Source organism: Pongo pygmaeus, chromosome 5 (assembly GCF_028885625.2).
Source record: "Pongo pygmaeus isolate AG05252 chromosome 5, NHGRI_mPonPyg2-v2.0_pri, whole genome shotgun sequence".
Classification (NCBI taxonomy): Eukaryota; Metazoa; Chordata; class Mammalia; order Primates; family Hominidae; genus Pongo; species Pongo pygmaeus.
Window position 1 is genome coordinate 43,510,781 of NC_072378.2, and position 14,392 is coordinate 43,525,172.

Below are 14,392 nucleotides of genomic sequence, written 5' to 3' on the forward strand. Positions count from 1 at the left end.
TAGTATTATTTACTTGATGTTTTATTTAAATTGACTCTTTAAAAAAACAAAACTAAACTAAGTTACCATTGTTCTAGGAAAAAATATGAGAAATCATGGGTTTGTCTTAGTTACGTTTTTTCCTAGCATACGTTAAGACATGTTTACCATGAGCCACCAAAAATTTTCATGCGAGTCACCCTTTGGAAAATCCTGAATATTAGTCCAACCCTTTTATTTTGCTGCTGCAGACACTGAAGCCTAAGGAGGGAGGGGGTCACAGCAGAACTGGGTCTCGTGTCCAGCCCAGGTGGGTGGGTCCTCCCTGTGGGAGAGGCTAGGCCCCTCCCCCAGGTCAGGAGCTGCCTCGGCCTGGGTGAAGGTGGCTGGCTGACTCAGACTGTACCCACAGGGAAGAGTGAGTTTGGGGAGGTGTTCCTGGCAAAGGCTCAGGGCTTGGAGGAGGGAGTGGCGGAGACCCTGGTACTTGTGAAGAGCCTGCAGAGCAAGGACGAGCAGCAGCAGCTGGACTTCCGGAGGGAGTTGGAGATGTTTGGGAAGCTGAACCACGCCAACGTGGTGCGGCTCCTGGGGCTGTGCCGGGAGGCTGAGCCCCACTACATGGTGCTGGAATATGTGGATCTGGTATGCTGTTGGCAGGGGATGCGGGGGTCTTGGGTAGGGAGGGGAGTGTCCTACAAGGTGGGAGTCAGTGGTTGGAGCAGCGTGAAAACCTCGTCTCGTGTGGTCTCAGCCGAGACCTCGCCTGCCTGCTGTTACACTTTGCCCACCTTGTGATGCTCAGCTTCTGCCTTCCCTGCTCTTGGATGCCTGCGTTCCCTTTATCAGCACACAATCTTTCCATCTGTATCTCGGGGGGGTTGGTCCTAAGTTCTTCTGGGACTTCTCACTGTCACACTGCAGGGATGCCTTCCAGGTCATCTTCTCTGACTCTTGCTTTCTTTGGTTTGTTATTTTTTCCTCCCCAAAAGCTTGTCCCCACTTGAGAATAAATATATCAGAACCCACTTTGCCTCCCTCCTTCCTAGCACCACTTGTGACATGAGTGTTACCGCAGACACCAGCCTTCTCCTCTCCACTCAGGGTGTCGTTCCCAGAGCTGCCCCTTCCTCTTCATTCCCTGGCTGGTCCTGGCCCTCACCCCATGGTCCTCAAACTGCTGCTTCTCAAATCCCTAGCTCTGGGGCAAGAGCGGGCAGGAGTCCTATCCTTCTTTCCATTAACAAGTACTTATGCGGCTGGGCACAGTGGCTCACACTTGTAATCCCAGCACTTTGGGAGACTGAGGCAGGGAGGATCCCCTGAGGCCAGGAGTCCGAGACCAGCCTGGGCAACATAGCAAGAGTCTGTCTCTACAAAAAAATTAAAAACAAACAAACAAGTACTTACGAATGCTTTATGTATGTTTCTGCTGCTGGTGCTCTCTGTTTGTTTCTATTAGATTGTAAAGCTCTGGAGGACAGGGGTTTCCTCTCAGGAATCTTTGAGGACAGAGGGTAGGGGACTGTTTTCCTCTTGGCTCACTGAAGATAGGGGCTCTGTTGCCCCACCTGTCTGGAGGTTCCCCTTGGGGTAGAAATGCCAATTCTCCTCTTTTCTGACTGAGAGAGCCTCTAGGAGGCGTCTCCTATATGTTTTTAAAGTTCTGCACTCCCAGTGAACTTTCCCCCCGGGAAAGGGGCCCAGGCTAGCTCAGGCCTTCTCACTGCCTCCCCAGGCAGGAATTCTGCGAGCACCTGCTTGGTCTGAGGCTTTACAGCCAATGGCTATGCGCTGACCTGAGTGAGATGCCTGGCTTTTCCCTTAGGGAGACCTCAAGCAGTTCCTGAGGATTTCCAAGAGCAAGGATGAAAAATTGAAGTCACAGCCCCTCAGCACCAAGCAGAAGGTGAGGACAGGGAGTGAAGGAGGGAGGGAGAGGGTGCCCAGGGGTGGGCCAGGAGCAACAGAGGCACCACTTATTGAGGGCTCTCTATGGGCCAGGCCCTGTGGTAAGAACTTCACATGTGTTACTGTAATTATTATGGTAGTCCTCTGAAATATATACTACTATCCCCATTTTGTGGATGAAGACATTGAAGCTTAGGAGGTTGTATGACCTGTCCCAGGTTATGTAGCCTGGAAGTGGCTTTGCATTGCCATGCTGGCTTCACGGAGAAGAGCTACCCTCGGACCTTGCCTCTGGGCAGGAGCTTGCATTGGAGCAGGACGCCTGCCCACCTGCAGTGAGCTCTGAGCTGGAGAAGCAGCAAGCAGTCCTAGTGCAGGGGCCTGCTGGGCTAGGTGTGGGCCTGAGCGTGTTTCTTCAGCTCTGAGTGGAGAAGACTCTTCTGTGAATGGGCTGCGTGGGTTTCCCCCTCTGTGGTTTGCATCTTGCCCTCTCCCTTGGGCTGTAGCTGCCCAGCCTTTCATTCCAGTTTTCCTCCTGCCTTCTGCACAGAGGTTATTCTGGGCACAGAGCCCTGGCTGGGGCCCCTGTGGTAGAGCAGACCTCGGTTGAAACAGTGAAGAAGGGAAAGCTTGCCTGCTACCCCCTGCCGCCTCAGTCCATACCTTTCCAGTGCCTGGGGCTTGCTGTGGCCTGGCCCCTTCTTCCTTCCCTCAGGTTCTTCTTGCCCACAGCTGCCTCCTCTCCCCTCTGAAATGGATCTACTTCCTTCCATGTGACTGGGGAGTCTGCTTCCAAGCTGGCAGTGAAGTGACCTCATAAACCAAATCAGAGCTCAAGGCAGGGTAGGCAGAAGGCTCTGCCCTTTCTCCCAGGGGACCATTCCTTGCCTGCTAGGCTGTCCCAGGTCACAGACTCTAGAGGCAGAGCAGAAAGGCATGGCTGGCAGGTGAGTCAGGTGAATGGGACCCTGGCTGCCCCCAATCTCTCTGGGGAAGCAGCTCTGTGCCCTTCAGGCTGGCCCCCTCTTATTACATGTGAATTTACTAAGACCCAGATAGGACAAGTGACCTGGCCCCTTGACACCACACCCCTACCTCCATCCCCGTGAAGCTGCAGGAACTGCGTATAGTGGCTGTAGAGGAGAAGCCACAGGACGGGACTTGCTGCACCAGCTAAGTGAGATTTCAGGACTAAAGAGCTCACAAATTAGGACACTCACAGAGCCAGTGAATCCTCACTGAGCCAGGTGTGGCCCCAAGGGCCCTTGGGAATAAAAAATTAAAACAGACAGGCATCAGCTAGGTGCGGTGGGAGGCTAAGGCAGGAGGATTGCTTCAGCTCAGGAGTTTGAGACCAGCCTGGGCAACATAATAAGACCCTGTCTCTACAAAAAATAAAAAGTTAACCGGGCGTTGGGGGGCGTGCCTGTAGTCCCAGCTACTTGCGAGGCTGAGGAGGAAGAATCATTGGAGCCCAGGAGGTTGAGGCTGCAGTGAGCCATGATTACACCACTGCACTCCAGCCTGGGCAACAGAGCACGATCCTGTCTCAGAGAGGGGAGAAAAAAGAACAGGCATCTTGCCCTTGGGGCACTTATGATCTAGTGAGGAGATTAGGTACATGAGTATGACCTGTGCCTTACAGACTTGAGGTAGAACAGAAAGCAAGTGGGAGGCATTAAGAGATGTTGAAGACACCCATGTCCTGTAGGTGGACAGATGGTTGTGGTTAACAAAGAAGTTTTCCTAGTAGAGAAAACTATTTGAGTTTAGTTCACAAGGACAGGAAGTAGTTGAATGGCAGGAAGGGGATGGCTTCAAGAGTCAGGGGAGTCAAGGTGGGATTCTCTGGCTGGGATGAGACATAGGCTGGCAGGAAGTCAGTTACCTTTCTCATGTGACCTAAGGGACTGTATTTGACTGCAAATCATCACCATCTTTGCTAAACATCTTTTTCACACTTTTTTGCCATAGTGTCTTAAATATGATGGGGGAGCTTTAATAAGTTGGGTTCTGCACTCTCCAAGGACAATACTCTGCGTTACATAGAGAGGATGCTTTTAAAAAAAACAGGCAGGGGCACGGTGGCTCACGCCTGTAATCTGTAATCCCAGCACTTTGGGAGGCTGAGGCGGGCGGATCACGAGATCAGGAGTACGAGACCAGCCTGGCCAACATGGTGAAACCCCGTCTCTACTAAAAATACAAAATTTAGCCAGGTGTGGTGGCAGGTGCCTGTAATCCAAGCTACTCGGGAGGCTGAGGCAGGAGAATCGCTTGAACCCGGGAGGCGGAGGTTGCAATGAGCCAAGATCGTGCCATTGCACTCCAGCCTGGGAGACAAGAGCAAGACTTTGTCTCAAAAAAAAAAAAAAAAAAAAAATGCAGGCCAGGCACGGTGGCTCATACCTGTAATCCCAGCACTTTGGGGAGCCTGAGGCAGGAAGATCACTCAAGGCCAGGAGTTCGAGACCAGCCTGGCCAACGTGGGGAAACCCCGTCTCTACTAAAAATACAAAAAGTACCTGGGCCTGGTGTCGCGTGCATGTAATTCCAGCTACTCGGGAGGCTGAGGCGGGAGAATCGCTTGAGCCTGGGAGGCAGAGGTTGCAGTGAGCTGAGATCTTGCCACTGCACTCCAGCCTGGGCAACAGGAGTCAAACCCTGTCTCAAAAAAAAAAAAAAAAAAAATAGATTTCTGGACCATGACTCAGAATGAGGGAATTAGAGTATTTGAGAGTGAGGTCCGAAGACCTGAATTTTTCAGACAAGCTCTCCAGCTGATTCCTAAGCTCATTAAAGTTCAAGGAGCCCTGGTGGAGACTAGTAGCTTTGAAATGCTTTTTGATTATAATCCCTTTTAGGAAGTGCATTTTAAGCTGGTGCAGTAGTATGTGCCTGTAATCCCAACTACTTGGAAGCCTGGGGCCGGAGGATCCTTTGGGCCCAGGAGTTTGAGGCCAGCCTGAGTGATATAGCAAGACCTGCATCACTTAACAACAACAAAAAAGAAATGCATTTTACTCATGATCTGGTGTGCAGGCTCATATAACTAAAATTAAACTTCCAAAATGTTGTGTTTGATGCACTTGATGTTTTCTATCCTGTCCTCTTTTTATTTATTTTTATTTTTTGTAGAAATGGGGATCTTGCCATGTTGTCCAGGCTGGTCTTGAACTTAAGTATTCTACGGAGGTGGAGTGGTAGGCAGGGTGTTCCCTGGCCAGCTAGAGTTGGCACCAAAGTGCCATATTGGGTGTGAGTGGGCTGAGGGGAGCCTCAGGAGGATTTTAAGAGAGCAGTGAGGTAGTGACAGAAATCAAAGACATGGGTCCTGGGTGTTGGCATAATGGTAGGTAATGCCTTTTAGAGTAGCTAATAAGATGATATCAGAGAGCTGTAATCTGTGATTGCTCCGTGGATCACTTGTGAACTAATGACGTGATGAGAAGCAGGATCAGCTTAGCATACCTGGTGGACCACGCTTTATGCAGTCAGATGCTGTGGCAGGAAACAGAAGGCCTCTTGTGAGATCTCAGTAGCATCACAGTGGGTTAGGCAGAACATGGGCAAACCCCTGGGGTGTTAAAATTGGAAAGGAAGGAGTGGGTCTGATCTTTACCAAAGAATGGGTCTTTTATAACAGTATTTGAGAATTAATCCAGTGGCTATCTGATGGCATCTTGCCCAACATCAAGGAAACACCGAATTGGCTTGAGTCTAACAGAATTCTCTTTTACTGCCCTTGCTTAGCCAGTATTTCCGGAAGCACCACCTCTCTGGAACGATAGCAAGTCAGTTACCATGCCAAGTCCACCTTCTTCTGTTTACCTTGATAGCAGCAGATTGTTTAGCTTGTGAGCCAGATCAGAGAGAGCAGGCCGAGGGGACTCACAAGTCTGATGAGGGCACGTTACCAAAACCTTTGCCTGCTGCTTACAGAGAATCAAGCAAGGTTGGACAATGCCCTGGGATTTTGAAGCCTGAAGTGGAGTTGGCTCTGTTTATGATGGCCACTAAAGCGGCCTGGCCCCTTTACCACCAGTGCACGTGGGGCATTCTGAGGACGGTGTTCCAGGGGTTATTTTAGGGATGTAGACTCAGCTTTTTTTTTTTTTGAGACGGAGTCTCGCTCTGTCACGCAGGCTGGGTTGCAGTGGCACGATCTCGGCTCACTGCAGCCTCCGCCTCCCAAATTCAAACGATTCTCCTGCCTCAGCCTCCTGAGTAGCTGGGACTACAGGAGCCCGCCACCACGCCCGACTAATTTTTGTATTTTTAGTAGGGATGGGGTTTCACCATATTGGCCAGGCTGGTCTTGAACTCCTGACCTTGTGATCCACCCACCTTGGTCTCCCAGAGTGCTGGGAATATAGGCGTGAGCCACTGCGCCCAGCCAGACTCTGCTTTTTCATGGAGACCCCAGTGTACTTCCCTGTACCCAGAGAAGAGAGGCCCAGTAATCCTGGCATGCCATCCACCCGCCCCCCCCTTTTTTTTTTTTGAGACAGAGTCTCGCTCTGTTGCCCAAGCTGGAGTGCAGTGGCAGTGATCTCTGCTCACTGCAAGCTCCGCCTCCCGGGTTCACGCCATTCTCCTGCCTCAGCCTCCCGAGTAGTTGGGACCACAGGCGCCCGCCACCACGCCCGGCTAATTTTTTTGTATTTTTAGTAGAGGTGGGGTTTCACCGTGTTAGCCAAGATGGTCTCAATCTCCTGTCCTCGTGATCCACCCGCCTCATCCTCCCAAAGTGCTGGGATTACATGCATGAGCCACCGCACCCAGCCCTGTTTTTTTTTTTGTTTGTTTGTTTGTTTTTTTTTGGAGACGGAGTCTTGCTCCATCACCCAGGCTGGAGTGCAGTGGTGTGATCTCGGCTCACTGCAAGCTCTGCCTCCCGGATTCACACCATTCTCCTGCCTCAGCCTCCTGAGTAGAGTAGCTGGGACTACAGGCACCCGCCACCATGCCCGGCTAATTTTTTTGTATTTTTAGTGGAGACGGGGTTTGACCGTGTTAGCCAGGATGGACACAATCTCCTGTCCTCATGATCCACCCGCCTCGGCCTCCCAAAGTGCTGAGATTACAGGCGTGAGCCACCACGCCCAGCACCCGCCCCCCTTTTTTTATTTGAAGCAGAGTCTCATCTGTCACCCAGGCTGGAGTGCAGTGGCGCGATCTCGGCTCACTGCAAGCTCCACCTCCCCCTCCCGGGTTCATGCCATTCTCCTGCCTGAGCCTCCCGAGTAGCTGGGACTACAGGCACCTGCCACCATGCCCAGCTAATTTTTTGTATTTTTTTTAGTAGAGACAAGGTTTCATCATGTTAGCCAGGATGGTCTCGATCTCCTGACCTTGTTATGCACCCACCTTGGCCTCCCAAAGTGAGCCACCGCTCAAAGACCTGAGCCACTGTGCCCAGCCCACCTGCCCTCTTCTTTAACCTCCCTCACTGGTTACACGTTTAGTTGAAAGCTATCCTGAGATTTTATGTCTTCACTGTTGGTAAAGAAATGTACCAAAAGCAGCCAGGCACAGTGGCTCACGCCTGTAATCCCAGCACTTTGGGAGGCCGAGGCAGGCAGATCATTTAAGGTCAGTTTAAGACCAGCCTGGCCAACATGGTGAAACCGTGTCTCTACTAAAAATACAAAAATTAGCTGGGCGTGGTGGTGCATGCCTGTAGTCCTGCTACTTGGGAGGCTGAGGCACAAGAATTGCTTGAATTTGGGAGGCGGAGGTTGCGGTGAGCCGAGACTGTGCCACTGCACTCCCACCTGGGCGACAGAGTGAGACTCTGTCTGGATGAGGTTTTTCCCAACTCTAATTACATCATTTAGCACCTCTGCATTAATGCACTGCCTGTTAGAGCCTCAGGCAGCACTGATCAGGACGATGATGGGAATGTTCCATATCTGTGCTGGTCAATACAGTTGTCACTAGCTTCATATAGCAACTCTACACTTGGAATTTGGCTAGAGCAACAGAAGAACTGATTTTATTTTATTTTATTTATTTTATTTTATTTTATTCATTTTATTTATTTTTTAGAGATAGAGTCCTACCCTGTCGACCAGGCTGGAGTGCAGTGGCAGGACCTCGGCTCACTGCAGCCTCTGCCTCCCAGGTTCAAATGATTCTCCTGCCTTGGCCCCCTGAGAGCTGGGATTACAGGTGCATGCCACCACACCTGGCTAATTTTTGTATTTTTAGTAGAGATGGGGTTTCACCACATTGGCCAGGCTGGTCTTGAATTCCTGACCTCAAGTGATCTGCCTGCCTCGGCCTCCCGAAGTGCTGGGATTACAGGTGTGAGCCACCACGCCCGGCTGGATTTTATTTAATGTATTTTATTTTATTTATTTATTTATTTACTTTGAGATGGAGTCTTGCTCTGTCACCCAGGCTGGAGTGCAGTGGCACGATTTCAGCTCACTGCAAGCTCTGCCTCCTGGGTTCATGCCATTCTCCTGCCTCAGCCTCCTGAGTAGCTGGGACTACAGGCGCCCGCCACCACGCCTGGCTAATTTTTTTTGTATTTTTAGTAGAGAGAGGGTTTCACCGTGTGTTAGGCAGGATGGTCTCAATCTCCTGACCTCGTAATCTGCCTGCCTTGGCCTCCCAAAGTGCTGGGATTACAGGCGTGAGCCACCACACCTGGCCTGTATTTTATTTTTTGAGACAGTCTCATTCCGTCACCCAGGCTGGAATGCAGTGGTGCAATCATGGCTCACTGCAGCCTCGACCTCTGGAGCTCAAGTGATCCTCTCACTTCAGCCTCCCAAGTAGCTGACACTACAGGCACCCACCACCACACCTGGCTAATTTTTAAATGTTTTGTAGAGATGGGGTCTCACTATGTTGCCCAGGCTGGTCTCAAACTCCTAGGCTCAAGCAATCCTCCCACCATCAGCTTCTCAAACCGTTGGAATTACAGGCCAGCATGAGCTACTGCGCTAACCAGAATTGAATTTTAAATGTTACTGAGTTTGAATTAACTTTAAGCCAGGTGCAGTGCCTCATACCTGTAATCCCAGCACTTTGAGAGGCCAAGGTGGAAGGATTGCTTGGGCCAGGAGTTTGAGACCAGCCTGGGAAACAAAGTGAGACTCTGTTTCTAAAAAATAAAAATAGGCCAGGCGTAGTGGCTCACACCTGTAATCCAGCACTTTGGGAGGCTGAGGCAGGTGGATCACTTAACGGCAGTTCAAGACCAGCCTGGCCAAAATGGCGAAATCCCGTTTCTACTAAAAATAAAAAAATTAGCCGTGCATGATGGTAGGCACCTGTAATTCCATCTACATAGAAGGCTGATACAGGAGGATCATTGGAACCTGGGAGGCAGAGGTTGCAGTGAGCCAAGATAGCGCCACTGCACTCCAGCCTGGGTGACAGAGCAAGACTCAGTCTCTAAATAAATAAATGAAATTAGCCAGGCATGGTGGTATATGCCAATAGTCCCAACTACTAGGGAGGCTGAGGTGGGAGGATCACTTGAGCCTGGGAGGTTGAAGATACAGTGAACTGTGATTGCACCACTGCACTCTGGCCTGGGCAAGAGGCACCCTGTCTCAAAAAAAAAGTTTTAATTAAATTTAAATAGCCACATGGGGATAGTGGCTACTGTATAGGACAGCACAGATTTAGACCATTGTTTTTAAAAACTTTTTGACTGGGCAAAAAGTACATTTTACATCACAACCCAATACACACATATGTATATATTTTTTAAATGAAAACATTTCGTGAATGATGCTCTTACTAAGTGTGATGCACTCTATTTTCTATTCCCTTTTTTTCTTCTTTAATGCTGGCTAAGATTCCCTAAATTGGTTTCATGACATACAGATTGTGACCATAGTTAGCAAACCACCAGTAGAGGCAGTGGGGCTCACAGGGATTTCACTGGCCAGTGCCCAAGAAAACTGAGAAGAGATGTCTTTGGAGTGTCCCCTCTCCTAGCACTTGGGCTTGGCACCTCTGCTGGCCTTCTTGTGACCTCTGGGAGCCAGGTGGGGAAGCTGCTCTGAGCTAGCCAGGGATGCTGAAGGGCCAGCTCAGTAGCCAGCAGCCCAACCTCTGTGCCCACTGGTGGGCAGACAGTCCATCAGCAGTGATGTGATCCAGAGAGGCGGCTGCAGTGGTAGGGAAGAGCCAGGCTTTGGCACTAGCCTTGCCATGGGCCCATCGATGAAGCCGAGGCTGAGTCCTGCCTCACAGTGCACGTGTGGAGAGAGGCAGCCGGCCTTGTGGGGGGTGCAGCACACAGCAGGTGCTCACCAAATGGCCCTTCCCCTTCTCTGTGAATGGGTGGTTTCTTATTTGCACCAAGTGACCTGGCTGCAGCCCCCCATCAAGAGCCCTGCTTTGGCCAGCCCTGTTATATTCCGCCAACATCCACTGTATATGGCACGTGGTAGATACTCAATTTTTTTTTTTTTTAAAAAGAGATAGGATCTCACAATGTTGCCCAGGCTGGCTTTGAACTCCTGGGCTCAAGCAATTCTCCCACCCCACCCTCTTGAGTAGCTGGGACTGCAGGTGCCTGGTTTCAGTTTATATTTGTTCAGTGCATTAATATATACTTTTAAAATGTTAATGTGGCCAGGTGTGGTGGCTCATGCCTGTAATCCCAGCGCTTTGGGAGCCGAGGTGGGTGGATCATGAGGTTAGGAGTTCGAGACCTGCCTGGCCAACATGGTGAAACTTCGTTTCTACTAGAAAAAATACAAAAGTTAGTTGGGCGTGGTGGTACATGCCTGTAATCCCAGCTACTCGGGAGGCTGAGGCAGGATAATTGCTTGAACCCAGGAGGCGGAGGTTGCAGTGAGCTGAGATTGCGCCACTGCACTGCAGCCTGGCAACAGAGCAAGACTCCATCTAAAAAAAAAAAAGTTAATGTAATTTAGTTACATTTCATATATAGTGTATAATATAATTGATTCACATTGGCTCAAAATTCAAAAAAGAGTATTAATGAATGAAAAATCTCTCCAACTCTCTTTCACTTTGGAAAAGAGTTGGGCATTATTTTGTGTAGCTAGAGATATTCATATTCTAGACTTCCTTCTAGGTATCTTAGAGAAACTCATACATGTGTACACTTATAAGTGTTCATAATAACACTGTTCTTAATAGCCCAAACTGGAAACAACCCATTGGCATTAGAATTAAAGTATGAGGCCGGGCATGGTGGCTCATGCCTGTAATCCGAACACTTTGGGAGGCTGAGGCAGGCTGATCACTTGAGGTCAGGATTTCAAGACCAGCCTGACCAACATGGTGAAACCCCATCTCTACTAAAAATACAAAAATTAGCTGGGTATCGTGGTGGGCACCTGTAATCCCAGCTGCTTGGGAGGCTGAGGCACAAGAGTCACTGGAACTTGGGAGGCGGAGGTTGCAGTGAGCTGAGATCATGCCACTGTACTCCAGCCTGGGTGACAGAGCAAGACCCTGTCTCAAAAAAAAAAAAAAAAAAAAGAATTAAAATATGAGATGTTTATAATGAAAAACAGACCACATCCAGTGATTTTAAAAAAATTAATCTGGCTGGCCCAGTGGCTCACACCTGTGATCCCAGCACTTTGGGAGGCAGAGGTGGAAGGATCGCTTGATCCCAGGAGTTTAAGACCAGCCTGAGCAACATAAGGAGACCCCTGTCTCTACAAAAAACACAAAAATAAAAATGGCTGGGATTGATGGTACACGTTTTTGTCCCAGCTACACAGGAGGCTGAGTTGGGAGGATCACTTGAGTCCAGGAGGGCGAGGCTGCAGTGAACCATCATCACCGTCACTGCACTCCAGCCTGGGTGACAGAGTGAGACCCTATCTCAACAAATAAAGGCTGAGCACGGTGGCTCATGCCTGTAATCCTAGCACTTGGGAGGCTGAATCATGAGGTCAAGAAATCGAGACCATCCTGGCCAACATGGTGAAACCCCGTCTCTACTGAAAATACAAAAATTAGCTAGGCGTGGTAGTGCGCGCCTGTAATCCCAGCTACTTGGGAGGCTGAGGCAGGAGAATCACTGGAACCCAGCGGGGTGGAGGTTGCAGTGAGCCGAGATCGCACCATTGCCTTCCAGCGTGGGTGACAAGAGCGAGACTCGGTCTCAAAACAAACAAACAAAAGAATCTTACAATGTTAAGTGAAAAAAAAAAAAAAAAATCCAGGCACAAAAGAGTATACATTTTGTGTGCTTCCAGTTTTAATCTGGCTCTAAAACAGGCAAAATGGAATTATATTATCTAGGAACATGTAAGTGGTAAACTACAAAGAACAAGAAAGAAATTATCACAAAAGTCAGGGTAGTGGTTACTCCTTGAGGGGAGGGAGAACATATGGTTGGGAAGGGACCCTTGAGTGCTAGCATTGTTGGATTGTGTTTTTTTGTTTGTTTGTTTGTTTTTCACAATTAAAAAAATGTAAGCCAGGAGTTTTCTTACCTTTCTACCTTCTAGCCTCCAGTTCCCTCCCTTGGAGGCAGCCAGCCTTAACACATATGCACACGCGTGCACACACACACAGACACACATGCTCTCTCTCTCTCTCTCTCTCTATATATATATTTTTTAATAGACAGGGTCTCACTATGTTGCCCAGACTGGTCACAAACTCCTGAGCTTAAGCAGTCCTCCTGCCTCAGCCTCCCAAAGTGCTGGGATTACAGGCATGAGCCACCATGCCCAGCCTACACACACACATTTTTAACACAACTAGTAGAAAAGATAGACTTTTGAAGTAAAATGAAAAAGAAACAACCCATAAAGATATCATCTAAGATCAGGCATGGTGCCATTCACCTGAAATCCCAGTGCTTTGGGAAGCTAAGGCAGGAGGATCTCTTGAGGTTAGATATTTGAGACCAGCCTGGGCAACGTAGCTAGACACTGTCTCTACTAAAGAAATATATATATATATATTTTTTTTTCTTTTGAGATGGAGTTTTGCTCTTATTGCCCAGGCTGGAGTGCAGTGGCGCAATCTCGGCTCACCACAACCTCCACCTCCTGGGTTCAAGCGATTCTCCTGCCTCAGCCTCCTGAGTAGCTGGGATTATAGGCATGTGCCACCACGCCCAGCTTTTTGTATTTTTAGTAGAGCTGGGTTTATCCATGTTGGTCAGGCTTGTCTTGAACTCCCAATCTCAGGTATCCTGCCTTGGTAAAGAATTTTTTTTTAATTAAAAAGTAAGCTGGGGGCCGGGCGCAGTGGCTCACGCCTGTAATCCCAGCACTTTGGAAGGTCGAGGCGGGCAGATCACAAGGTCAGGAGAATGAGACCATCCTGGCTAACACAGTGAAACCTCGTCTCTACTAAAAATACAAAAAAATTGGTTGGGTGTAGTGGCGGGCACCTGTAGTCCCAGCTACTCGGGAGGCTGAGGCAGGAGAATGGCGTGAAACTGGGAGGCGGAGCTTGAAGTGAGCCGAGATCGCGCCACTCCACTCCAGCCTGGGCAACAGAGCGAGACTCTGTCTCAAAAAAAAAAAAAAAAGTAAGCTGGGCATGGTGATGCACAGCTATAGTCCTAGCTACTTGGAAGGCTGAGGTGGGAGGATTGCTTGAGCCCAGGAGTTTAGAGGCTGCAGTGAGCTGTGATCGTGTCACTGCACTCTAGCCTGGGTGACAGAGCGAGACCCTGTCACTTGAAAATAAAAAATATCAGCTATGATTTCTGCCCACTTATTTTTCACTGGACAAGTAGTTACTATGTGTGTGCTCTTAGGCCCATGTGCTACTCACTTAATCTGGCACTTGCTGTGTGTCAGCTTGGTGTCAGGCACCTTAGTTTGCTTAATTTAGTCTTCTAACAACCCAGGAAGGCAGATGCTGTTATTATCCCCATTTTACAGAGAAGGAAGCTGAGGCTGTTGTGCTTCTGGGCTTCCTATGCAGCACGCCAATGGCGTTGAAACCCTACCAAGGGTTGTGTTGAGGGTGGTCACCTTGATGCCTATTCCTGGGCTGCTCTAACAGGCCCCTTTATCTCTCCAGGTGGCCCTGTGCACCCAGGTAGCCCTGGGCATGGAGCACCTGTCCAACAACCGCTTTGTGCATAAGGACTTGGCTGCACGTAACTGCCTGGTCAGTGCCCAGAGACAAGTGAAGGTGTCTGCCCTGGGCCTCAGCAAGGATGTGTACAACAGGTAGAAGGGCATGCGTGGGGTGGGGGCTCCCCATTTTTTCCCAGAGGGTGAGGGGCAGAGGACAGATAGTTTGGGGAGTATGGGAAAGGGTTTAGGCATGCTTAGTCCAAAGCTGGAGGGCCTGGGATAGGGAAGAGCTTTCTCATCCTTTTTCCAAGGGTGCAGCAGGCTTCCCACCCAGTGCACACCCTTGGTGGTTGTAAAATGTCTCTAGTGATTAAATAAATAAATAAATAAACCTTTTTTTAAAAAATAGGCAAATTTGATAAGGATTTATATATAATCTATTTATATGGCTCTCTCTGTAACTTCCTGAATTCAGTCATTATTATTTTGAAGTCTGAGAC

General features: G+C 49.2%; 1 protein-coding gene across 21 annotated transcripts in view; it reads left to right on the forward strand.

Moving 5' to 3' along the window:
• Positions 1–14,392, forward strand: part of PTK7 (protein tyrosine kinase 7 (inactive)) — a 91,221-nt gene that overhangs the window by 74,426 nt on the left and 2,403 nt on the right. For all 21 annotated transcript variants that reach the window (XM_054493444.2, XM_054493443.2, XM_063667010.1 and 18 more), the window contains 3 exons: positions 392–624; positions 1,808–1,888; positions 13,894–14,045. In XM_054493444.2, coding sequence (XP_054349419.2) covers positions 392–624; positions 1,808–1,888; positions 13,894–14,045 — 466 coding nt within the window. The remainder of the gene's footprint in view (positions 1–391; positions 625–1,807; positions 1,889–13,893; positions 14,046–14,392) is intronic.